Here is a 27,209-nt window from a genome sequence, read left to right as displayed (position 1 = left end):
CATCCCACAGAGAAGCAGAATAGAACAGCTCTGGAGCGAGGCAGTGTCTCTGGGGAGGCAGGGAGAGTGGAGAGCTGATGTGGGCTGTCTGCTCTAATAAGGGATCACACCACAGGAGCGTGTGTTGGCTTGACAGAAGCAAGTGCAGCCACTTAACCTGGCTATGACAGCTGAAGTGGGAGCGTTGCTTTGCCACCCCAAAAAAAGGGGGGTGTGAGGAAAAGAGGGGAAGGCACAAGGTCATTACAGCTGCCCACCTTTCAGGAACATTCCAGGTATGCTTGTCCAGATTTCTCAGCCCAGCCACAGCCTGAGCAGCCATGGAAGTTCCCAGCTTGGGCTCCTTAGCATTATTAGACCTCTCTCAGCAAGTCTCAAACTAGAGGGAGATGCCCTTTTACCTCCCCTGCGCTGGTTGTGCTGCCTCCCAGCCCTTCTCCCTCGCAGGAAGGACAGGAGGCAGCAAGTCCACTCCTCCTGAGGAGGAACTGAAGCCATCTCACACACCAGTGTGGCAGAAGGGCATGCTCTGATCTTCCCCAGCTGCCTGTGGCCCATGCTTCTCCAGTGATTTGGCTCTTATCTAGCAACAACCCTCTGAACAGCACAGCTGCTGGGGTGCCTTGTTTGTTATTTTGCTGAGGAAAGGCAGAAAAGCAGCAGAGATATCAGCACAGATACAGCACCATCCTGCATTGCTCTCTTCTGGAAAGGCTCTTTCCTTAGGCTGGCAAATGCCAGGGACAGGCAGGACTGCTGAGATAAGTGTCTATTTGATCTTTTTCTCCCCAATTCACCCTGGGTTTTTCACTGCTTTATGCTCACAAAACGCCAAGGCAGCTAATCAGTGCTCTGTGACCCCTGTTAATTGGGCTGTGTGAGAGAAAGGCAGCACTGGCAGGAGAAATCACACATACCTGTTACTTTGAACTGTCCTGTCATATTGTGCCTCCCTGCTTGCAGGAGCTCCAAGCACCCTTCTGTGAGCCAGGGCTGCTCTGTTTTCATCACCATCCCCAGCATCAGCAGGAGGGGCCACGAGTGTTTCGTGCTGTGGCCCTGTCTCTAACACCTCAAAGTGCAGGGAGGCAACAAAAAGGCATATTGTTGTTTCTCCTCCCGTGTGAGAAGGTGAAAGTAATTTTAGGTGCAGGAAACACAACCTGAAGGCACTGATGGCCCTTCTTTCACCTATGCCCAGCTGCTCCTCACTGCCCTTATCTGCCTTGCTGTTTTCTCCCTCACCCCCACCACAACAGAGGAAGGGGTGAGCAGATGCCCAGCATCCATCTCCCCTTCCCAAGAGACCAGCAGCCTACATGGCCAAGTGAGCCAGGCAAAGAAAGTGATTGGTGTGAAGATGGGAAACGTTGGAGGGAAAAGGGGATGGATTTGCCAAGCCTGGTGGATTATGCAGCTCTTGGAGGATGAGGAAGACACATATTGCTAACTAGATGCATGCTGGGTGCAGGGGCCTGCATATGTTTTTTTAGGTAGGAGCAAGGGCTGCTTCAGTGTTTTTGTTGCTTGATTAGGGAAAGGAAGAAATAGGAATATGGTATCAATGAAACCAGAGCAACAGAAACATGCCAAACAACACTTGAAAGTACATGGTACCACATGAAGAGAAAATCCTGGGGCAAAAGGAATAAGCAGGATACATACACTGCCCAGACAGATTAATGGAATATTAATAGGACTAAACTAAAATTAATTTGCCTTTCAATTCTAGCTCAACCCCTCCTTCAAACTCAGTAAGTCTCTGCACAATCCCCACCAAGGGATGACTTGTGCTCTCACTATATGCAGGGTTTTGGAGAAGCAGGAACTCCACCCCCCACTACTGATGCTGCAATTTGAGTGAAAACCAATAAGACAAATCAATGAGTTGGATAAGTGGATTAAAAGAGGGGGAAGAGAATTCTGTTAAAAGATCCTGAAACATCACTACGTTGAACAAACTCTATTGCTACATATATTTGTAAAAAACATGAATTAATGTAGCATTAGATGAACAGAAAGGATTATTTACCTTGAATGCATAGAAAGAACTGACCATTCGAGACAGTTTTAAGAACTGTCTTGTCCCGTAATTTTATCTGCATAAATACAATAAATTAAGAGTGATGATGCTATTTTCCATGGGCATTGTTGTTTTTGACTCAGGGTGACCATGTTCACACCAAATGTGTGTTTAAACACACCTGCCCAGTTTTGCTGACACACTAACCCCACAGATACTCTGTACTTCACAGTTTATTCAATTTTACCTTTAGGGCACTACCCTGAAACCATTATTCAAAGGGAGCAGGAACAAATCAGTTGCATTCAGTGTGACCTACAGCCCGTGAAAGCAGCAAGGGTAGCTCTAAACTCCAAGTGGAAAACAGCTCTGTAATCAGTCACTGACATGCATTATCAACCATCATGTTGAAACTTGCACTACAGCTCCAGCACGGAGAAAGGCTTGAAAATAGAGACCTCGGTTCCTTGAGAAATGGCTGAAATGGTAAAATACTGTGCATCTGAAAATATACAGGAACTTCCAGAAATCTCCTGGTGAGAAGGTTGGTCAGACTCCTGCCTGTCTGAATGGAAAGAAAACTCCAGTGTCTGTCTAGAAGTAAAAGGTTTCTGGTTTTGGGTTTTGTTTTTTTTTTTTGTGGGGGCTGCATTGAACGGTTCAGCAATCAAAGAGGACACAAGCTGAGTGTCCCCAGAGGGATCAGCTACCCTTTTCCTGCCTTAAGAACCTGTTGAGCCAAGTGAGCCCAAAAAAGAGGCAATATCAGTTATGAAAGCTTTCCCCAGCAAGGGAAGCACAGCAGGTACTACAACATGGTGGCTCCTGTCCTGATGCCATCACATTTTACATCTGAGGTGCAAAGGACCAAGGGAAGAAGTTATCTCACACCATCACCTATGATAAATTAACAATAGAACTGAAAATGCCTATCACATCTAAAAAGCTTTGCTGTCAAGCTGTGATTCTACAAGAACACACAAGGGAGATGTCTAAGTGTAGGCCATCTCCTGCCACGTGATGACATTGATCTTGGCTGGGGAAGGCCAGGGAAAATGGCTTTCATTAAGCAATGAATTCCCTGGCATGCTGGTCAATAGGCTTGGAGAGCTGAGCAGAGCTGGAGCCCAACAATTCCCTATCCAGAGAGATCTATCACCACAGCTAGACTGGGAATATGAACTTTCCCCTCAGAGCATGTTCAGAACAAGAGACAAGAACCTCCCGAGACCCTGAGGTACAGAGAAGTCTGTTGCGTTCAAAACCAGAAAGTGAGTGACAGAGACCAGTGGCCAGTGGCAGGAGGCAGAAGACAGGTCCTGAGCCTCAGAGCCAACAGTGGCTCTGTGCTAAAGGCACAAGATAAACACTGGAACTAAAGGATGGGAAGATAATGGCAAAGAGATGTTTTCATTATAGGTTCTGATATTGCTGGTACTGGTGCACACAGTCAGAGTAAGACTGAAGGAGCAATGCTCTCACCTGTGGAGCACAGCTGGTCCCCTGCTGAAGCTCAAGATCACCAAGAGAAGATTAAGCCATGCAGATGCCAAACTGGAGATTTTACAGGCACATCAGCAGGCTGGATGACACCAACAGAGTTAATGTTATCAGTAAATTGTGCCACTTTCTGGATGCAACACAAACCAAAGAGTCTGGGTTCTCCAGAGAGCAGCAAATCCAAGATAGCAGCTCCTAGGGTCAGTTTTAGAGCTCAAAAAGCAAACCCTGGACCTGAACAAAAAAACATCTGACCTGGACATTGCTGCAAACAACTTAGCAAAGGCAAGATACCCTTCTCCCTAACTTGTAGATTGGAAGCCAGATTTTTGTCAGCCTTGTAAAGAAAGTCAAAGGCAGGAGGGTCCCCTAGCAGCTGAATTCAGTGAAATGCTGAATCTGAAAGGCCCTGGTCAGCAGGTGAACATCCTCCCGTCCCCACACGGATGGATGGCTGCCAGCACCCCTCAGGAATTCGGAGTGCTGCATTCTTTTCCCATCTCTTCCCCAAGGCTTATCAGACACTGAGGATGGGAATGGCTCAGAGGTACAAGGATCACACAGCCAGCACAGCCTGAAGCCCGGGGGCTTCTGCATTGCTGCTGTGTCAAGTACTTCGGCTTTGAATAACAAAGGGCAATCTCTTGAAGGATCCAAACGGAAAACAAAAAGAGTCAGTGTCAGAACTATTAAACTAATCCAAAAACGAGTTACTTGTAGTTTGATAGAAAAAGCAAAGGGAGCAAGAGAGCTCTGAGTGTTTAAAAAGGAATGAACAAGCTCCTTTGGGGGAGATGTCTGGGGGGATTTGGGTAACACTGGTGGGGGTGATGCACTGGCTCCTGGTTTCTGCTTTGAGGGGTTCTGCCCAGGGACACCTGGGCACACAGCCAGCACACACTGCTCTGAGCTGGAGAAGTGCAGGGAGGGATGCTGATGGCCACACAGACAAATGAAGGGTGAGAAGGGCTGCTGCACTCTCTGCTCTTGCCACACGCTGCTTCATGTGCATGTTTTTGGCTTTTAAAGCATGGATTTTCTTTCCTTGTTTAGTGTCCTGTTCTGTGTGATCTCAAAAACCAACCACACAAGGTGTGCCCCAACAAGAAGCTACTGTGGACACAATGAAATGAAGATCAAGACACAGTACCCTTTATCTCAGGAGGGGTGAACACAATCTTCTGGATGGTCCAGAATACATGAATGTACCTTGTGATTGAACAGCAAGGGCTTTGGTTTTTCTGCAATGACAATTCACTTCTCCTATCAATGACCTTCACCTGCATCTAGCCAGGCTTCAATATGTACTTGCCAATTTTAATCCACATGTTTCTTTCTTTCTGCTCCTGTTATTTGATTCTTTTTGAGGAGAAGCTCCTTGGGGGCTGGAGCTGATTAACTTACAAAAGACCCAAATACATCTCCTATATTCTGAAGCAGCAAATAGGAATGGGGCTCACATGCTCCACATTGAGACTGGAAGAGGATCATTACTTACTATTCATTCCTGGATCCTTGAAGAACAAGTGAAGCCAGCTTAATGCTGCATTGTTCATTCCTAGTGCCCATCAACAGAAAGCATGCTCCCAATTCATTGCCACAAGGAAAGACAACAGTATCGCTGTGCCATAAGCACTTCTGATTGTTTGGGGGCTGCAGAGAGGACCTTAGGGTATTACAGTGATGATGAGCACTGTGGGGAAGAAGCTGGAGTTATTGTCTTGATGATGATGGGGAAATAGGACACATGCCTGTATTACAGCACAAATCCATATGAAACAAGCCCTTATTGCCTTACTGCTCACAGAAAAATACACTTAATGTCAGAGAAAAGAGTCCCCTGGGAGGCACAAAATACCTAGCTTGGGGTTTCCTTGAAGCAAATAAGCTTAGCAAATTCATTTCTTAGATCCAGCCCCACACATTGTAAGTTTCTGGAGACCATGGATAAACCCAAGTTTTTTACAGAGAAATAGGTCCTAAAGAAGACCCTTATGGGATTTGCTTCAGAACAGATCTTTCATCTTCTTTTCTTTAAAGTTTAAACCACTACATTGGTTGAGCCAGAAAGAAACTGAGGAAGGCTGGAAGGTAACATGGGAGAAAAAGTAAAAGTATAGGTGACTTAGAGCAGAGACTGATATGACACAGCACATCATACAGTGGCCTAGCAGCTGGCCAGCAGCTATTCCAGCTGTTCATGCCCACTGAGGCTAAAAGGCTCCAAAAAAATTACTTCAGATCTTCTCTAGTATTCACCCTTGGACTAAACATTGGTTTCTGAATTTGGATGAGGTGCTGGAAGTGGCCTGCAAAACCAACTGTGCTGGAGCAAAAATCCTGCACCAGTGTTTTGGAGCATCACTGCAAGCCTCAAATGTGAGGGCAAAGGTTTCACATCAGGCAAACTTCCACACCCCATCTGTCTCTCTACCCAATCCTTTGCCTTCTTCCTTGAAAGGAGATGATATTTTCACTTGCCTTCTCAGTTTCTTTTTTCATCATTGCTTTCTTCCTCCTCTCCAGAGTACTCGGTTTGCAACATCAAGAAGTTATAAATACAGCTGTCCCTTTCATATTTCATGCTCTGACACTGGCATGATGACATCACTGCAGTCTCCAAGACCCTTTGCTGACTGTTCCCTGTTCCTCCTTTGAAGTTTAGCCACCTATTTCTCCCTGTCAATGTTTTGCATAACTCCCTCTCCCCAGCAATCCAATCTGTTTGTCTCCCATCCATCTGCCCTGACAATAACAGCACAGCTTTTCCTCTTTCTCTTTCCCCATTTTCTGTCCTTATTCTCCACCACATCCATGGAATAGCACTTCCAGAACATGCTACCAACTTTTCTTCAAATTCTTCTTTAAAGATTCATTTTATCCATCTGAGAATCAAAGACATTTACTTAGCTTTAGTTATATTTCAACTCTATAATTTTATTCCACTGTGCTTCTCATTAATCTCTGAATGACCGTGTTATTTTACTGCTGTAATCTCATCCTTCCTTTGCCAACACCTGCCAGCTGCTTCATTTTCACTTTTTACCCTTTAAAAGGCTCACCTTGCATGGCTTGGCTATTACTATAATAAATATTAAAATTAGATTCAAGATGAGCAATGCAGCCACTTCATCTCCCTTGCCCCCTCACGGCATCTCCTGTGCTGAGGATACCAGGCTGATTCCAGAGGCCATCCACCAATATCCATGATGTATGCAAGGCAGCACTTGTTAAAAGTCAGACTGTAAATAATGCTGATCTTGTTGATATTCACTTGGCATTCATGAATATGACTCTGAGTTAGTGAGGTGCTTTGTGGCCAGGCCATGGAAGCAGTTGTTATAACCAAGGTCACCGGCACAACTGCAAGAGCCGGCTGCTAAAAAATCCTTCCAAAGGTGGTGGGCACCAGCTCTGCTGTCACTGAGCTCAGGCTGGCTCCTGAGGGGTTATGGCATGGGCTGAAGTGGTGAATTCATTCAGCTCAGTCTCAGTAGCTTGGCTTAGCTCTCTCCACAGCCTAGCTCACACAGTTATCCACGAGACTGAAATCTCAGCTCTGCTTTGCCATTCCTGTTGTCCTGCCACTTCATCCCCCAGACCAGACTGACAAACAGCAGTTCTGGAAGGACACAGCTCATGTAGGCACATGAACAAGGGTGATTTCAAGATGTTAAGCATTTTACTGAGGTCTCTTTTACCAAAATATGGGACTTGGGGTAACCCCCAAAGCACCTGTAAGGACACAGTCTGCACAGAATAAAGGCTGGACAAAAATGACAAAGCAGAAGGAAGAAGAAAAATACCCAGAGCTATTAAACACAGTCTTCAGAAACAGGTATTGCTCCTCAGTAGGTTAGAAGATTTCAGGTTGTCTATCTCTTTCTGATGAAAGCTCAAATAAGTGATTACAAACAAGTGTTAGAAAATACACAGAACAGACACAGTGTCCTTGACTGGCAACACAGCAAGTAGAAAATTCAGCTCTCAGATGCCATACTGGGAGTGTTTCTCAATGCCACCACTAAGAATAGGATAGAAATAATTTAAACAATTGTGAGGAAAGGGAGTTAAGGAATATCCTCTTATTATCCTTAGTAGAACAAACCAGGTGCAAACTACAAGCCAAAGACTCCAAGGATCGTTTAGGGATCCCATAAGAGCTTAAGGAAGGTGCAAAACCAATGATCCCCTTGGGAGGAAAAAAATTCCAATGCATTAGGGAAGAAACAACAAGAAAAAAACAATTGAGATTCCTAAGGAAACAAATCCCCTCTGGTGGCACAGAAGTCAAAAAAAGAATTTTCAGCTATACTGATGGACCAATCCCCTGAGGTGTTAAAAAAGAAAAGAATCTCAAGGGGAAAAGAAAAAAAAAAAGCAAGAGATATGTTTTTTCTTCCTCCTCACATTCTGGCCTTTGTGCATGTTGAAAAAATAAAACAGAAGAAAAAGCAGCAAAGATTTTTTTTGAGACAAAGTAGCAGCATACAAAATGCCTCCCAATAAGAAACACGACAAAGTTACTAAAACTTTTTATGCCATCACATTAGAAAAACAGCAAAAGTGCAACCACAGAACATTGAAGAATGAGTTTCACCCAAAGAAAAGCTGAACAGCAGGAGCTTTTCTGGCATATTTTAGTTGAGTGTACACATCCATGTCACACCATCACTTCTTACTTAAAAACAGCTGCAGAAGGCTCCTGCTGCGGCCGCTGCCGTTAGCTGAAGCTCTGATCTTCCTGTCTTCATACAAGTCATCAAGCCACATTTCCTGCTGGAATTAAAGTGGCAGCCCCTAGGGACTATGCAGCTACCCAATTTATATCACAGAGAATCTGAAGCAAGCACCAGGATTTTTTTCCAACTGCTTAATTTTTATTTATTTTTTTGCAATCCCCAAGTTCTAATAAGAGTTTTTCTGGGCAGTTGCCTTTTGAAGCAATTACAAGAAAACACAAGACATTTTAAGACCTGTGCAAAAAAGCTGAGAGCAGGAAAAACCTGGGGGCAATCTCACTGGCATCAAACCAAGCATGCCTTGGATACCTATTGCAGCCATAGCAGTTACATACAGATGGTACAGATGGTATATGGATACTATGATGGGTATTTATAAAACAACAAAAGCTGCAGATCATGACACACAAGTATTTTGGCTCAGAGTAAAAATAGGAGAGCAATGGGAAAACTGTCCTGGCCAAGTGCTCAAATACCTGGTGCCAGGCAAAGACAGCTACAGGGTCATTGCTAAAGATGCAGAAATGCAGGCAACTGGTTTTTGTTCTGCACTTCTACAGGACTTAACACAGCAAGAGCCAGGTCAATGGAGTGTTCCTAACAGCTATGATAGGTTATGATAAATAAGACTTTGGAGAAGATCACATAGCATCCCATTAAGTAGTCTCTGTAGTTAAACACAGAAATCCATAACTCAAAGAAAGTCTTATGTTACCAGACCACGCTCCTTAGACATCAAGCAGGGTAAAAAGCAGTCTCTCTTGTATGTGATTCTTTTTTTTTTTGTTAAAAAGTCTGTCATAAATAATATCAAAATCAAGGCAAAGTTGCTCTACTTCAAAACCAAGGATCATAGAAGCCTACAAAAGTAATAATCTTTTTTTTTTCCCAAAGAATGGAAAGCAAATCAAACTACAGCATGTTAAATTAAGCATTAGAAGGGCTCTCAGCCACTTCCAAAATTACTTGAGAGCACATTATAATTAGCAAAGGTATGTGACAGTTTTATACCCCTCTATGATGCATGATTAAAGCCAGGCAGCCCAGTCCTGCGCACCGTCAAAACAGATGTGACAAGAACTGCAAGCTGCTCCCAGACAGACTGTGAGAAAGCATAGGCAGATAACATTTTGGCCATCAAAGATGTAAGACCCGACACAAAACTAATTAAACCTCAAAACCCCTCAGAGAGGTAGGAAAACTGAGGTTTTATGAAGCACCCCGTGCTTGAGCTGCAGTGGCCCAGCCCGAGAGCAGGCATGAGAACAAGCTCCTGCCTTTCTCTCTGAGGTGCAACAAGGAACAAAAATTTACAGCCTTGGTAGTAACAGCTCACAGCCTCAGCACGAGGAAGCAGGGCACAAATGCCTGGAGAGATGCTGCAGTAACACCACCAGGATGATCTGTGACACTGCTGATTTTTCCCACCCAAGGCTGATACCTCTTATCTGTCTGCAGCAGAGAGGTATGGAGTCCTGGGCCACTGTGAAAAGCCAAGTCTAAACACCACACAAATCCTGCCTCTCACATCTGCATGGTATTGTCTGCTCAGCACTCAAAATATCAATTAGAGGCTCAGCTTCCTACCACTAACTGTGGAAAAACAAGGTAGAGAGAGAAAAACAAGGTGTGCATCAGCCAAGGCCTATGCCTCTTGAACTGGGTTAGAGGGGAAAAAAGGTGTTGCAAGGAAACATGTAAGGAACATGGAAAATTTTAGGCTTTTGAATTCCACAGTGGATTTTTAAGTGTGAAACAGTGTGGCAAGTTTTTTTCTGAGAGGTGTTTCCAAGCCATTACTTTTTTTCTTATTTATCTTCAGATTTTCATATTTAGACCTCATCTTAATGCTTCTTCCTGCATGACATCCCTCTGCATACAGCATCTTTCCCTCTTGTTTTTAGGCAGCCTTTCCCATTGCTTCCTCTGCAGTGCTTCAGAGCTCACCTCTTTAACATCCCAGCAGTTTCAGGCAGTTTTCCTGATATATCCTTTAAGCCATTCCCACCACATTGTCCCATCTCCTCTGCAGAAATTTCTTTCCTCATTATCCTCATGCCCACGAGGTAACCCCTTCTACAGGAGGCTGCAGAAATGGTGAAGCTGGTTTCTCCTTCAGGTACCTCAGGCTTTCCCCAGCACAACTGTTTGGGAGTTTGGTTTTGTGTTTTGTTTGTTTGGGTGACAGACAACTTGCTAGTGTCCAACTCACCCATGATTCATCCCTGAATTTTCTTAGTTAAAAGAGTTGCAAATGCGGAGGCAATTACACAGTCCAGTCACTCAGTGGACCCTCTTAGATCTGGAGAGTTTTGGAGAACCTCACAACCTCACAAAATTCATTAATTTTATCAAAGACAAATCTTCCACTGCTGCTACAAGGGTAAGCTGGTTCAGGTGGGCAAAACACTCAAGCCTCTACTTTCTGATGGCTTTGGTATGAAGAAATAAACTTGCTGCATGTTTACAAGCAGGTATATATTGCTCTGTGGCTATTTTGATGAAGAAGATACATATGACTGCAGACCCTTTACAATCAATAATTTGGAGATAGTAAAAGCAGTGCAAAAAATTAAAAAAGTTGCCTGGTTCAGCTTCTGATATACCCACTGGTCCTGAATGTCTATGCAGCAATGAAAGAGAACTTAATTAAGTGGCATATGCATATACAAATCAACTACATAGATTTTGTTGAACATAATCAGTTAATTAGAAATAGAGTTTTCAATGCAAGCACCTATGGTTCTGCCTATGCACTGGCCTAAACCTCTCCACAACAGGGAGATCTTAGGGAGCAGGACTGCTTCCAAGCAACTGCACGTGTTGCCAAGCTGTCTTTGTCCGCACAATTATGCTTTGCTATTAACATGATTCACAAAAGAACAAATAAAACACACTGCAACAAGCCTTTGCTATCACTGGAAGCACATTTTGCTGTGCGAGTGGCAGTCCTCTAAAGAATGATGCTCTGCAGATGTCTCCATTTGGGAGGCTGCTCTAGTGGACACTGAAAAAGTGTCTCTGGATGTCAGAAGAGAAGATGTCAAATCACTTTCCAACATCCTGCAGCTGAAGTGATTCCAATACTTCTAAGAAAATAATCATTGTTGGCCCTATGTAAAGCAAATGGGATCTTTCATGCAAGTGAGGTGTGTGCAGAGCCCCAAGTTTTATGCTATGCAACACATCCAAACGTTGCAAACATATGTGATGACTTAATATCACTAATTTGACCAAGCAGAGTGCAGAGCATGGCAGCAGATGTGAATGTTCACTGTGTCACCAGTGCTACAGCAGAGCACCAAACACTCCTTCGCACGGCATCTGAACAAAGGGCTTTGCTTAACGGCTCTGTACAATTAAAAAGCCTACAACTCAACCCAAGAGAACCCGAATTCCCTTTCACTCCGTGAAGCATCTGGCCTGATTGCTGGTGCCATGTCATCACTCGGAAGCCGTGAAACATCCCGCCACCGTGTTAATTAGCTCCCCTTGCAGAGGGCTCCAGCCACAGAGCCAGGTTACTCACGTGATGTCTCTGCGCTGATAGCAACCTTGAAGAAGGCAAGCGATCAGGTCGCTGATGAACTCCACATCATCCCCGTGAAGAGCAGCTTCCAGTTCCTAATGAGTAGAAAGGAGAGAAGAAAAAAAATAAAAATCCAACCATTAAACGAATTCCTTAAAATTTCCTGCTAGCTCATCTGGACCAAACAGCCTCATGTATGTGTACAGCAGCAGAGCACAAAAGGGGTAAACTGACCTTCCTCATCATTAAAAATACTGCTTCTACTGCCTCTTCATTGCAGGAGTTTATGGGAAGACCTTGAAAGGTTTTTACTGAATGTCACTCTCCAGCCAGAAGACTAATGCTTTTGTCTGGACGCAGAAAAATAGGGTTCAGTGAGGTTGAGATACACTACAGCCTAATAAGAAAGGCATGATTTCTCTCATGTTCACCTGATGGGCAGGAATCAACAGTTTCATTCTTCTGCTTTGCCTCCACTCACTGAGGCTGGTGAGCTCAATTTAAAAGATGTGCTCAGAAAGCAGGGCACTAAAAGCCACTTACAACCCAGAAGGAGCAGTTGCAGATGGATTGTCAGAAATGGCTGAAAGCAAGCAAGCAAATGCCTCAAAGAAAAGCAGGCATTCTGATTATTTAACTTACTTCTTATACACTTCATTTTTTTCCCAAGTCCAGTAAGAGAGAAAGGATGGAGGGATGTCAGATTTTGTGACCCAAAATCTCAATCCTCAATGGAGAATATCACGGCTTATTCTAGCACAGCAGAGTTCACAAAGATGTGATGCAGAAATTGATCCACAAGAAGGATAAACTCCTGAAATTTAGTTATTATGAATTTTGCACCTATTGTGAGAAATATCTTTTTTTCAGCTAGCAGTTTCAAGCTTTGTTTTCCAAATATCATGTGGTTAGTAATAGTTTTATTTGCATGCCAGAAAATTATTCACAGTAAGAAAAATCCACTTTCTCAAAGACTTATCATCACTAGCATGCAGCATTTAACAAGATTTAATATGGATAAACAATATAGGCATAAGAAGCTATTCTTTTTGGGTTTCAGAGTAAATAATGGATTGAATACAAATTCCTACTTGAATGTTACTCAACAGACTGTTACACAAATAGCTAAGCTAATGGCTACAGAATAAAGGTTAATGGCCAGAGAATAAAGGATAAACGTTTTGGCACTTACCCAATAAAGAAGAGAAAGTGCTTTTTTTATTAGACCGCAGTAACTGCAGTAATAAAATTATTGATAACAGATTGCAGCTTAAACGCCGCTTGTAGTTTTTTATTGGAAATGTATTAATGGCATATTTTCATTACCAACACTGCTCTTATTTACCTCTTGTGCAACATGCAAAGTGCTTCAGGAAGCCTGACACCTGCCCTGTGAAGAATGCACTAAACACATCAATTGCACGTGGAAAGTGGAGGTAAGGAAAGGGCAGCGTGCAGCCAAAGCCTGCTGTCCCTGCCACAGAGACAGGGAAAGGACCAGCAATCTCTGTTGTCTGCCTCTAGATGAGCACCCTGCTTAATGACAAGTTAACATAAAATCTACAGTTGCTGCTTGCCATCCCTTGGACAGAGTGATATTATTGTTGTATAAATAGTAATCATGTTATATAAACAGTAATTACCGAGTGAATTCACTGAGAATCACTGAGACTCAGTCCCACAAGGACTGAGCCCTGCTCCTGGCCCTGCATACCACCTGGCAAGTGGCCAGTATTTTAGAAGTTGACTTACTTTATTTGTAAAATTTTTTAGTGGACATATGCCTTCTATAAGTATCCCTGGAGGAGAGGGGAGCAGGGAGGGCCTAAAGCACATGATATGCTAAACCATCCCAGGTGTGTTACCACATTACCACAATAAACCTGCAGCTTGTGAAAAATGACATGTCAGAACCCACAATGATGGGCAGGGGGAAAGTAAGTCTCCAGGATGCCTCCCTGCATTCAGCCTCTCCCTCATCCACATACACTTGTTCATTAAAGCTGTCAGTCAGCAGCCTGCCCCTGCTAGGATGTGACAGCCTTTTGTATGGAGGAATATTTAAACTGCTTCCCGTGAGCCTTTTCAGCCTGCTGTTTGACTAACACTCCTTAAGCAGTGGCCACAAGTGCCTCAGATAGCCCCTATCTGCAGCCATTGTTTTCCAGAGTGACCTTTACATTTTTGGAGCTGGCAGGTCACCCCAGGAGCAGGGGGGCATTCCTGGGGCACTGGGCAAGATGCCATCTCCTGGGCAGGGACTAAAACACCTGGATGGGCTGTTCTCCCTGCCTCTCCTCCTGCTTTCCCCCTCCCAGAAGGGTGCTCCTTGTCCTTGTCTCCATGGCAGGTGTAGCACAAATTTTGGGGATCCAACCCAGACCCAGATGGATCTCACAGCCACGGGATAAAGGGGGCTTTGGATGCAGAGCCCCAGTGCCATGATGGGTGAAGGGGCTCTGGAACAAGCCAAGATTCATCAGCACACACAGCATGGGGCCAGTGAAAGCCCATCCCTGGCAGGCATGAGGCTGTTGGTGTTTCTGTAGAAAGACACTTGCATGGTGCTCCCCAGTGCCATGGGTGCTTCCTTGGAGCCCACCCTGATCTTCTGCTCCCTGCCAACAGTAACACTCAGTGCCAGAATATGACAGTAAAGGCACAGTCCAAGTATTACTGTGATTATTTCTCTTGGAAAAAAAGTCACTGACATTGTCCTGTAATGTTTCTGTCTACATTTCAACTATTGTTGCTTGTGACAGAAGAGTAAGAGCAGTGAGAGGAACCTGATGAATGAACACAGGGATTGAACAATGAACCCAGGACTGGGTCCATCTGTTTATCTGAATGTCATGATTTTCTATCCCACTGGATTCTCCAGCTTCCGGTCCCAAAACACCTACATTCTAGACTCTTCCCACACACTCAGAGTGCTGTGGGAATTACAGACACACTAGGAGGATGTGATGCAAATCTGAACATCTCAGGAACACAAACAAAGAACTAGTATCCCTTCAGGTTTTCACCTAATGCTTCAGCCCACATTTAGCAGGAGGATTTTTCCAGCCTTCCCCCTCCAACAAGGGACAGCCAGCAAAGCAGCACACTGCTCAAGCAGCACATCTAAACAGAGAGAGATGAATTGATGCCAGGGACTCTCAGGAGAAAGAAGCCACTAAAACCCCCCTGGTCCTAAGGGCAAACCCTGCCTCAGTAACCCATCCCCACACTCCTCCAGCCTGGCCAGGACCAGCAGCTCAGCTTCCTCCCCGCCACCATCCTCCCCACGCCTCCAATCCTTTTGTTTTTCCTCTTTTCTCTTTGAGCACTGAGCTGTGAGCACAGAAATCTGAACCTTGCCAAAACGCTTTGGGGACAGCACAGAAAGGAAACAGAAGAGGCAGCAAATCAGCAGAGGAAAAGGGGGGGACACACATCTCCTCCTCCTCTAGCTGGAGAGAGCAACAGACAGGAGAAAAGCAGGATTCTCCCCCTCTCCAGCTGGCGTCACACCTCATTAGGGAAAAGCCTGTTTAACGTCTTTCCCTCCCCCCAGCCCGGTACTAAATCCCCCCTGAGTCAGGCAAGGACTGTTGGGAAGAGGCAATCGCTGGAGCAAGGATGGGAGCAAGGGTGACCACCTCTCCCAGGAGGAGCACTGGCCCAAAGCGGGGCCAGCAGGGTGGCAGGAGGCACCAGCCCGTCCGTCCCCACTCCCTGGGGACCCCACACCCAGCACTGGGCAGGGATGGTTAACCCCACTGGCTGAAACAAACGCTGCTTTGGATGCCGTTTTGATATCTGCCCGGATTTTTGAGAGGGAGGACAGTGAACCTTCCTGACGAAAGTAAACAAATGAGTCCACAACAGCGACGCCACTGTCACCATGGGGTGACCACGGGGCTGTGGAAAGCAGCCAGCCAGCCTCCAGCTCCTGCTCAGCAAGCTGACTGTGCAAAGGGCAGCCTCACAAAGCTTTGTTTCAGAAGACAGACTCCTCCAAACCTGCAAGAGCCCAGTGTGAGCAGGCTGGGTGCTGAGGTACAGCACTACAGTTTAGAGGTTTCTTCTGGAGCTGAATCATCTATAACTGAATGTGATGGACATAACGAGTTTAAGCACAGCTAAGCCTTGTCCAAGTTAGCCATCAGTTTAAAAACCCCAATCCCTTCAGCTCTATTTCCATACAGCTGCCGTTATCAGCTTTCCATTGCAATGCTCCAAAGTGACTCAACAGGCTTTAGGAGATCACCAAAAGCTACCAGCGGGACGTGCTGAGCCAGCCCCAGCCCATGCTCTGAAATTTCAATGCTGTCACCAGGTCAAGTCAGGATGTTCTTTTCCCCTCACAGATAATTAATGACAACAGGCATCTGGGCAAAAGTTTGGCAAACTCGTGCCAAAGGGCAGTGGGATTGGGCAGGAAGATGGAAAGTCAAGTCCAAGAAGCTCCATTCTATGTGAAGTCAGTGTGCTCAGCCCCCAGCACCTTCTCAGAATGCCTGAGGGAACCAAGCCCCCACCCAGCAGGCTGCCTGCAGCCCAGTGCTGTGTTCTCCCTGCCTGGGATCCCTGCCATCATATGGAAATAGTTTCCAAAATATGAAGCCTACTGAGAGTGCTCTGCACGACAAGGCAGGAGGGCACTGCAGGGCATTAGGGCTGTTCCTAGGGCCAGGGTACCCTACAAGGGCAAACAGCAGTGGGTTTAGCTGGCTGCCATAAATTCAGAAAGAAGTCATGGCTCCTGGTCCTGCTGGAGTCTCCCAGACATGCCATCTTAAGTGGCTGCTGGAAACACTGTGTTATCCAAATGGGCAGCTGGATGCACCTCTCCCACCTTCCCCAGAGTCCTGCAGGAGCCTGCATGCTGCCCTCTCTATGATCCTCCAGGGCTTCAAGGTTTCCTAAGCTAAAAGGATCCCCAATCTCTTCATTCTGCCTTTCCACACCAGGGAAAATGGGTGCTGAATGCCCTCCCTGTGCTGCTGGCAGTGAGGATGAAGTCAGCAGCTGCCTCAAGGAAACACCATCTTCACCTCACCCTCAGGACCACAAGCTCAGAGGGAGCCAAGCTAGCCTTCTACAGTGGGTTTGGGGTGTGGTGAAGGGGTTAATGACACTCAGCACCACAGTGGTCCCAGCTGCTCTCTGAGCCTCCATTCTGGTGTCTTTGAGGTCAAGGGATGAAGAGCAAATACCTGAGGGAGGAAAAAAGCTATCCTGTCAGAAGGGAACTGTCATTTGGGGAGGGGGACAAAGAAAGAGCAGGAAAGGTATTCCCTTTTCCTGTTTCTTCAGGTTCCCCCTCAATGTCTGCCAGAGCCTCCTGAAATGTATACCTTCTTTGACTTTCTGAGAGCAGACTTTGAAGGCTATTTCAAACATGTTGTAAAATAGGAGCATAATGTTACTCCAGGGCTAGGCAGAGGTGTGAGATGACAGCTTTGTATGAGGGAGATTGGCTATAAACAGAAAGCCAGGGAGAATTTGTCACATTGCCTCCACATTATGGCTGTTTGCAAAGTACAAATCCCACATGGTCCCCGCTGGTGCCAGCAGCACAAGGGGTAATGTCAGCCATCCTCTCCTCCAGCAGCTCCCTCCAGCTATGAAAGGGGATGCAACAGACACTGAATTCTGCTCAGCTCAGCCTAAGCAGGTTTGCAAATGCAAACTCTTTGCCATGCCAGTGGACATTTTGGTCAGGCTAGAATTTTCCAGACTTGGTTTATAGGCAAACTTACATTTTGTCTTCCTTTACCCCCTCTAACAGGATTAAAACTCCGAGATTCACTGTGCTCTCTCTGCACCACCTATCCCACTTGCCAGAAGAGCTGGAGTTCTCCATCCACACCAACCTGCTGCCTGATCTCTCCCTTGGGACAGGGACCCTCCCCTATTTGCACAGCACACTGCTCCTTTCTCTCCAAGTGGAATTTTTCACTGCTGTGTAATACAAACACCAAAGAGCAGCTCACTCACGTTGGGTGGCTAAACTGTACTGAAGAGAGATTTCAGACTGATCAGTCCAGGCTCCCTCATGCCCCATAGCCATGTGCCAGTGCTAACAATGCTTTCTTCTCCTCCTAGCTCATCTTGCCTGCAGTGCAAATGATTTGAGAACTACATTTGTTATGAATGTATGCATTGTCATCACTTTAAAGATGTAAAACTGCTACTCATTCCATTTCTTGCCCCTGGCAAAGAACCTTTTCAGATGGACAGGGTGCATCTGAAGCTCTGAAGTGATTGGTTTCTGTTTAGTAGTTACATATTAGTACTTTATGCCTCTAAAGCAGTTTCCATCCCAGAGCATCAAGGATCATTCAGTAAAGCTTTGTATCACCTGAGAAGAAAGGGGAGGCACACACCCACGTGCAGAGCAATTTCACAGACAGCCCAAGTGACACAAGCCCCAGCATCCACACATGGGTGTGCCTCACTCAGTGCTGGGGCTAAGAGAGAAGCCATAAGGCTTGACACGGGATGCCACTGCAATCATCTTTCTTTTTCTGCAGTTTTACGAGCAGCCAAAGCCTTTGGAGATCATGCTATTTCCCTCCAAAGGATAATTTCTCTCTTTCAAAATAATCCCCTCTTCCTTCAGTGCAGATAATCTATGCCATTTACCATAAGCCAGTTATGCTGGCTGAGGGGCAAGCATTGCACTGGGCACTGAGCTGGCTTCACAGCACATTTCAGGCTCAGCAGAACCTCCAGCCTTTGCTTTGCAGACCTCTTGCAGACCCCGTGGAAGACTTCCAAGAGGCCTGTGAAGGGCAAATAAGAAAAGCAAGTCTATCAGCAGTCTGCCTAAATTTCTAATCAGGGATCTATGCCTTTATGGTGAAAGTATTGGCACTGTGGTGTTAAAAACCAAACAAACCAAAACACTGCTCTCCTCCCCACCATCCCAAAGTGACTGACTACTACTGCCCAAGCCACAAGTTCTACTCCTCCAGCTGAAAATAGCCTCCAAACACAACAGTGTGAGGGGAAACACAGTCTGATTGAATTGCATCCTGTTTGCCTCACCCTCAGACAGAAAGGTATCATTTATTATTGCCTAGAAAAGCTCCCTCCCAATAGCTGTGCTTGTATGGGGTATCAGAAGTATTCAGATCAGCAAACTACTTGGAGACTGGACTGGTTTAGGATTCTGGTTTTGTTTTGTTTGGTTGTTTTTTTTTTCATGGGAAGATGGGGTGAGAAAAGTGGTGAGCAGGCACCCAGAGATGGACACCATTCTGAAATTAACCCAAAATACTGTATAGATTATACATCACTAAGCTCTTGCAGTCCCATGCCAGCAGTACCTTGCTGGTAAAACTCCACCAAAAGAACACCAAACTCTTTCTCTCCACATATGCTGACTTAAACATTCCCATTTAGGGGCTTAGTACTACCAGCAATTAAAGACTAAAAATTTTAGCAAGTGTTTTACACAGGACTTTGGGTGAGCACAGCCCTGTTGGTGGAAACAGCATCAGCTGTACCTGTTTTGATGCTGTTTCTGGAAACAACAGCAGCGGGGTAGCGATGGTCCCTCCCCAGACAATTGATAAATAAAGAACAGCTGATCCTGCCGTGTCACCATCTCCTGTGGTAAGAGGCTTCCTGGGTACCTAGTGGGAGTTCTGCTAAGCTTTTAAGCCCATTGGCAACGTGGGGAACAGTCTGTAGCTCCAAAGCCAAGAGGCTCGAAGTAATAATCCGATTTCAAAGCTCCTCCTCCCTCTCCAGCCAAAGGCAGCAAGGGAGGATGAGATCAGACTGTAGATGCTCTTCATTTTAGGTCTGGCCATTGCACTCATCTGCTCAGCATGAGCACCGGGAAGGGGAAGGATGAGTGCCAAAATCTGGAATGGATTGCTTGGCTAAAGTTTCTGCAAAGATTTTTAAACTTACTGGGAAAATAATTTTTAAAAGGGAATTTCCACTGCTTTTGATACAGCTGGACTGGTCTATCTAAGCAACATCCACTTTTGTAGTTCCTGCACTGGCCAAAACCCTCGAGGGATTTACTCCTTGTCATCATGAGGCACCAGGGCATTCAAGCTATGCAGCTGGTTTGCAAAACTCCCCAAAAAACTTCTCCTGTACAGCAACCAGTGCTGCTCCTCTGGCATTTACACTGCTCCCCCCTCCAGGATGTTATTAGCTGCCAGGTGATATGCAAGCCATGAAACAACTTATCTCCACGAGCCTGGAGATAAACAGAAAGTCCAGATCATCCCTTAAGGAGTCGGGTGATTTCCTTGCATCCCTTCTGCCCCTCAAACAAAAACAACAACCTGGCTTTTGAACAGAGGAAGACAGGTCCTTGCTCACCACTGTCTGAAAAAGCAGGGTGAAACAGTAAAACACATCCAGGTAGAAAGAGGCTGTAAAGCCTTGCTTTTTCCCTTTATTCTGATAAATAATCCACAGCCAGCCATTCTTCTGCCTCTCCTTGGATGCTGTGCAGAGTGCAGCCCACAGCACACACACCACAAACAAACCCTGCCTGGGGCTCAGTGGGGAGAGTGGCCTGGAAGTGCTGCCAGCACTGAAAACTCTTCCTTGCTCCGGGTGGGACAAAAGGAAAGCCACCGAGAGAGAGGGAGGGAGCCAGCAGTCACCATGAAATCCAAGTTCCAGCACCTTTCCTTGCTCCTACTAATTTAGCAAAGAAGGATTTGAAAAAGTATGAGATAGCTGCCTTCTGCTATCAAGCCTGATGAAGCAGCCAGGCAGCTACTCAGATGTGTGAGCTGCCTCTTTGCAACGGGCTTAGTCTCAAGCCTAAGAATAAGTTTTAAAAACACGTGGCATAACAATTGCTAGAACTAGAGCTAATGGGTCTTTTCCATACTCTTAGATCTGTGTCTGCTCTCCTCTGGATTGCCAAAAGCATCATCTTGTTCATCAGACTTTCTGAATTTATTCCATGCTTATGCAATCCAGATATACTTCAATACAAAAATAATGGCTTTTATACAATTTTTAAAAATTATTACAACAAAGAGAGATGCTACCACCTTAATGAGCTGTACATGCACTAAGGGATAGGCTTGAAATAGGAAATGGTGTTTCCAGCCAATTGAATATTGTAATGCAAGTCACAGAGAGCTGGCTTCCTAAGGCACGTCACTGCAGGATCCAATGTCAAAATAAATACAAGAACTTATCTCTCCCAATTCACACCCTATCTTCATCCCCGTCCAAAAAGATCTGTATTTCATTGGATATGTGGGAAAGACCACCCTGCCATAGCTTTTAAAGCCTGGTTGGGCTCAGAGCCTCTACCCCAGTGACTGCTGCCTATTACACCTTCCCCATCCAGCTTTTGTTCAAACCTCCTGTGGAACACGAGGTGCTGCCCTAATGAAAGCCCAAACAGGACCTAACAGGGCTGCCTGCGACTGCTCTTGGGGCTAGGAGCAGCCAGGAGCCCCATGGGAATTCCCATTCCCTTCCCCAGATCTGGGAAAAGGCAGAGGGGAGAAGGAGGTGCTCAAGAAAACAGAACAAAAAGCTGGCAGTGCCCGGAGTAAAGTGCAAAAACTCAGGAGCTGCTTCTTCCAACACACTGCAAGCAACCCCATGGCCCGAGGTGACCATGAACCACCATCCACTTCCACTCCCATCTGGAAGGAGCTTGGCTCACACGTGTGTTTGCCAAGGGAAAGAACACAGAGCCCATTGCGTGCTTAGGAGTCATGCTCTGCGTTTCACTCCACATCTGGCAGGGCTGCTCCATAAAAAGGTGATGGAGTGCTTGTGGCTCTCCTTCCAGAGCATGGGATAAAAATCTTCTTCTACACACACGCCATGGAGGAATTCTTCTCCAGCTTAATTTAAAGCTGTCTTTATAGCCAATAAATTTGCAGATTGCTACAAACACTAGGCTATTTACACGATAATAGTTATATGCCAGAAACGGAAAATAATTATCATTATGATGTTCATAAATGTTAATGCTAACTACACTCTTAAAACACATATTATAAAAAGAGTTGTAATTTGAGAGAAGGACAGCAAACTATTGCCCAGACACAGAGGAAACCAGCTCTATTGCTATAATACTTATTCTACAGACATTAATTGGAGTACCAAGTAATTTTTCTTCTAAATTTTCCTGACATCCAGAATAAGAAACAAACAAAAAAAAAAAAACAAACCCCAGACTTGATTGATTATTCTTAAAAACAAACAAAAAACTGACCCAAAAATCTGTTACATCTCATAAACTGTAATAGCTAGTTTTGTTTCTGCAATTCAGTGCAAAACTTATGACATTGGATTACCCAAAAATCTGCACAAAACACTTTGGTTGGATGAAATAGCTGATCTGCCTGAAGTGGGGGGGAAAAGCTCACAATAACAGATAATTATATAACCAGCTTGTAAAAGTGTTATTAGTAGGGCATGGGATCAGGAAAGGGCTGGCTTTTATTCTCACTTCATGCATTCACAGTGATGAGAGCTAAATCTCTGTCCGTCTCTCCATCCTCCCCCACCCAAATGTTAGATAATTTTTAGCCAACCCTGTAGAACACTTGCAATCTTTGAGTAAAAGCAAGGCTGGGGTTAATGTACTGCTACTCCTCTAACATTCAGATGCTGTGTTCCACCTTGATAACAGAAGAGAAAACTGGAAAAAAATCTCCCCTGCCGTTCAGATAAGGTAGCTTGAGGACTCAGGGGTAAACTCCAAAGTTCAACATTTTAGTTTGAAAGGACATTTCCAGTCATTGGCTACTGGAATTCAGATCTTGAGATCCTGACTAAGTGATAAAATGCAATAAAAAAGACACAGCTTTGCCAGAAGGTCTCTCTTTCTTTCAAGGAAGGAATGGGAACATTAGACATTCTACACATTAAAATGCATAGCAGAGCAAAAACCCTTGCATGGGGAACCCTTGTTCTCAGTTATCCACGGCTGGGTGTCTCTGGAAATCTTTGCTCAGGAGTAAATTTTGCTCCTCCTTTCTCAGGAACAACGGAGTCAAATCCAACCAGGAGAAAAATTAAACTGGTGGCAACGAACCTTGAAGGTCTGACAGTGACCTGCAGCACCAAGGTCTCTGAAACTGCTTTCAGTTGCCAGAACATAAATTAGATTCCTCACTAGGTATGGCACCGGGGTTAATGGGAGCTTTATAAAGCCTTCTTTGAACATACAGATTATCCCTTTCAAAAAACTGGTTTAAAGTACAGTACTGTGAGCCAGGAAACCTATTCCCAGCTCTGCCAGGCTGGATGACTTCAGGCAACCCACTTGACTATTCTCTGCTCTTTCTCAATGTGCACAGCAGAGACAAATACCTAAATCTCCCATGGGGCTGAATACAGCTTAACTCTTCACAGACCTCTCCAAGCAGATGATGTTGAGCCATTCCATACAAGCAGGGTTGTTCAAACTTCTCCAAAAAGAAAGTGCCACGGACACCAGAAAAGGACACCTGCACTGGGCACCTCATATGGGCAAGAATCCTGAGTCACAATTTTACCAACTACATTTTTTTTTCAGCAGTGAAGGAAATGCCTTTTCCTGTCCAGCATTACTGTGCAAAGGGGGTGCTCAAAAGGAGCAAAACTGAGAAATTAGGAAAAGTTCAAGTTTAGGAAAAGCCATGCTGCTGCCTGGACAACTCAACAAACAGCTTTCCTCCTCAGGATCTGATTTCACTGCAAGAATGTTAAAAACAACTTCAAAAGACAATAAAATAAATTCAATTAAAAGAATAATGAAGCATTTCAAAAGCACAATACAAAAAAATACCAAAAGTGTGAGATGACACCGAACATTCAGTGCTGGGAGCAAGGATCACTAGTTTCCTTCCTAACAAATTCATCCTGGGCATCTCCACTGTGAAAATCAACACTGGCTTAGAGTCTCCTTTCAGAAGGTGCCTGCCCATCCCTCCCAGACTGTCATAGTTACAGACTCCTCACACTTTAGTGTCCCTGTAGTAGCTGCCTTCCAACTTTTAAATAAAATACATACAAAACATTTGAGCATAAAACAATCCCATGATTTTCAAAGCTCCTCAAAGGAGAGCATGGAGAGCTTTTCTTGTGCTCTGCACTGCAACATTTCAGACTCACATCTTCCAAGGCTGAGCACAGCTCTTTTCTGCACACCCCTGCCCTTAGATCACTGCCTTCACATGCTGCTGCTGTTTAAAAAACCTACTTGGCCATGAGTTCAGGTGACTCTGACCTGGTCACTGCCAGGGAACTCGGTCCCACTGTGTTGATGTCTGGCAACATTTCCTCTGACTCAGCCTTGCTAATATAATAAAGCTTCAGAAAGAGGAACTCCAAAGACTGTTTCCCAAGTCATTCCCGTCCAGCATGCAGAAATCTCAGGAAGTCGTTTGAACTCAATAACCTCCACACCATTTCCACACAGTCAAAATAGAACAAGAAAAGGCAAACAAACAAAAAAAATCACATCCTCCTCTGCAGCCTACAAAATTTACTCATTCCAGGGTTTCTTTCACAGAAGACAGTTAAACAACCACAACAAAGTAACGTCACTTCCTTTTCCTCCAAAATAAATTTCAGCGTTGAAAAAGTTCACCTATTCATTTACTGTGAGCAGCCTCAGTCAACACAGGAGCACATCCACAGCCAGCAGGCAAGGAATAGCACTCAGGACTATCTTTGTATTGATGTCCAGCTGGGGTCCAAAGTTAGGAATTTCCTTCCCCCCTCTTCCCCAGCAGTCCACTGATCCAAGAAGAAAGAAAGAAAAAATAAATCCAAATATGTTCAGACTCACTTTTGTATAAACTGAGATATCTTAATTATTTTTCAAACAAAACCAAATCATATTTTCCTAACAGCACTTGCAAAAGAGCTAGAGGAGTGTGATCCATTGCTATTCATTCCTTTGGACACAGATCCAATCTTTCAGCCACTCTGTGCTTATTGGCTATACGGAAGGTAGAGCAGCAAGGAGCACTAAAGGATTAATTCTCACAATAGTGGGAAGCAGGAGTCCCAGCTCTTGGGGGGGGTGAGTGGGGGAGAAAGGAGAAAGATGAGTGTGTAGGCTGCATCCCTGGTCTTTGGACTTCCTTGCTGTGATTTCATCTTTTGCCTAAAGTTACCTTAAAAGGGAGCTAGCACGGAAAGAGTGCCCCAGCGACTTAAAATGTAAAAAGCATTACTGGAATTTTGCTTTAAACCTGAAAAGACTACGAGAAGGGGTTATATGTGAGATAACTCATGGCAGAGCTCAGCAGGGAAGAGAATAGCTAAGGCACAAACAGTTCATACTCTGTTTGTTGTGAGTCACACAGCAGCTGAGCAGATTTATGATTCAGATGTTTTAGTGTTGGTTATCAGCGATTAGCTCCAACTGTTAGAAAAAGAGAGAAAGAGAAAGATTAAGCTTTTGTCTGCTCCAGCCCTCATCCTTCCTTTGCCTGGCAGCAGGGGTTACTGATTGTTTCTGTCCCTTTTTTAACATCAGAATGGCTCTGAGCCACACTCCCTGCAGCAGAAGCAGATCACACTGCCAATATCGCCGTCAACATCAGATTCAGCAGTAACCACTGAAGTGCTGACATCATTTGTTCAGGTACACATGCAAGTGGATTTGTGAAATTTGGTTATATGGCAACTTTTAAGTGTGGGGTTTTTTGCAACCACAGAAACCATTTGGGACACAGAAAGGGCTGACAAAGAAGGACTGGCTTTGCTAACTTTATCTTCAAATTCTGTATGAGCCCAGTAATAGACACACAAGAAGACTTCATGCATCCTTATGGCATTTAACCTCACAACAGCCCTGTGGGCTTCTCACAGACAAGCTAAGTGACCTGCCCAAGATCACACAGGAAGCCAAATGCAGAGCACTAAAACTGAGCACAACTCTCAGGTTAGACCTCTGCCCATTGCAGCATTAATCAGTTTCTAATTCAGTTTAACTGAACTTAATGCTCAGCTAAGAGATTTCTGCCAATCCACTGTTAGGTGGTGTGGAGCTCCACATTAGAGATCTGGGCTTTTCTGTGACTCACGTGTAAATGTAATGATGCAGCCTAAAGGACAGAGTTATCCTCAGCACCTCCACAGCTGGAGGACCTGAAATGCTGCTGGCCTTCCAAACCACACTGCAGCTAAACTCTGTGGAGCAGAGGGGAAGGAGAACACTGGTCCTTGATCACTGCATCCACAGGGTAGATCTCTGTAGATCTACAGATGTAGATCCCTGTCACAAAGGTCCAAAGTCCTTAAGGGAGCAACTGGACACAACACTCAACTTTTTAAATGCTCAGAGCCCATCACAACTCCCTTCAGGAAGATGTTCTAAACTTTTAGGGCAGAGAGAGGGAATCAGGCTAATTTAATCATCTGCAATGTTGCTACATATAGCAGTATAACAGTGGGTTATACTGCTACAAAAACAGAGTTTCCCTGCCATATCTTGGTCAGGGTTAAAGCTCACAGCAACACTAGGACTTGCAGCTGATGGCAGATTCCTCTCCTACAGGTGCAGCCAGCACTGCTAATCCAAGACAACTCTGGACAAATGCTTACGTGCTGAGCCAGCGCTCAGCACAAGCAAGCAGCACGATGCTCTGGGTGTGTCTCCAGGCTGACCCGTGCTGTTCCCTGACCACAGAGCCTGTCTGTGTGCCATCAGCGTGCCTGGGAGACACACAGGCTGCACATCTGCACATCAGGGCTGCACGGGGTCCAACCCAGCAAAGGAACATCAGGCTTATTAGGCAGGATTCACATGGATCGTGTGAGTGATTTCTATCCAAAAGTTCCCAGGCAGGAATAGAGGAGGCCCCAGACTTTCCTGGTCTGCTCCTTCAAATCAGAGCTGCTTTCCTTGAGATGCTGTGCACGGTGCGAGCAGATTAAGCTCCATTAGCATGAGACACTTTTGAACAGTAGAAGCTAGAACTAAACTTGGAATTAACTGGACTGGTGTAAAATTATACCTTAATGCCCACAGAAACCAGATTAGAAGACAGATGGTGAAGAGGAAAGAAGAAAAAAGAAGAGTGGATTGGATATACATATGTGGATTTACATTCTGTGAGCTTGGCACACATCTTAGAGACATTTTTTATTTCCAGCATAATAGAAAGTTGCCTGACAGTGCTGGTAGACTAGATAAGGGAGGAAAAAAGAGCAGATGCTTTTGAAGGGCTTTGTAGTGTGACTCTTTGACAGAAATTTAGAGATCAAGGTGGGTAGGAGCACTGGAGGAAAAAAGCCCTTTCAGATATGGTGGGAGCATAAAAAGGCAGAAAAAATAGGAAAAGGAAAATTCAGGTGAAGGAAGAGTAACTGTCAGGGTCCAGATCACAAGCAAGAGTGCAAGAAGCAGAGATGCAGCTTGGGCAGCAGTGTGCAGAACCCTGAAAGTAGAAGCAATATAGTGGAAGCTGTCAAAAAT

The 27,209-nt window shown here is 45.0% G+C and overlaps 1 protein-coding gene across 2 annotated transcripts in view; it reads right to left on the bottom strand.

The window, feature by feature from the left end:
- LOC135301080 (chromatin remodeling regulator CECR2) overlaps positions 1–27,209 on the bottom strand; it is a 92,845-nt gene that overhangs the window by 31,689 nt on the left and 33,947 nt on the right. For both annotated transcript variants that reach the window (XM_064421296.1, XM_064421297.1), the window contains exon 2: positions 11,795–11,889. In XM_064421296.1, coding sequence (XP_064277366.1) covers positions 11,795–11,889 — 95 coding nt within the window. The remainder of the gene's footprint in view (positions 1–11,794; positions 11,890–27,209) is intronic.

This window comes from Passer domesticus, chromosome 5, assembly GCF_036417665.1.
Source record: "Passer domesticus isolate bPasDom1 chromosome 5, bPasDom1.hap1, whole genome shotgun sequence".
Lineage (NCBI taxonomy): Eukaryota > Metazoa > Chordata > Aves > Passeriformes > Passeridae > Passer > Passer domesticus.
This window is presented reverse-complemented; position numbering and strand designations above follow the sequence as displayed.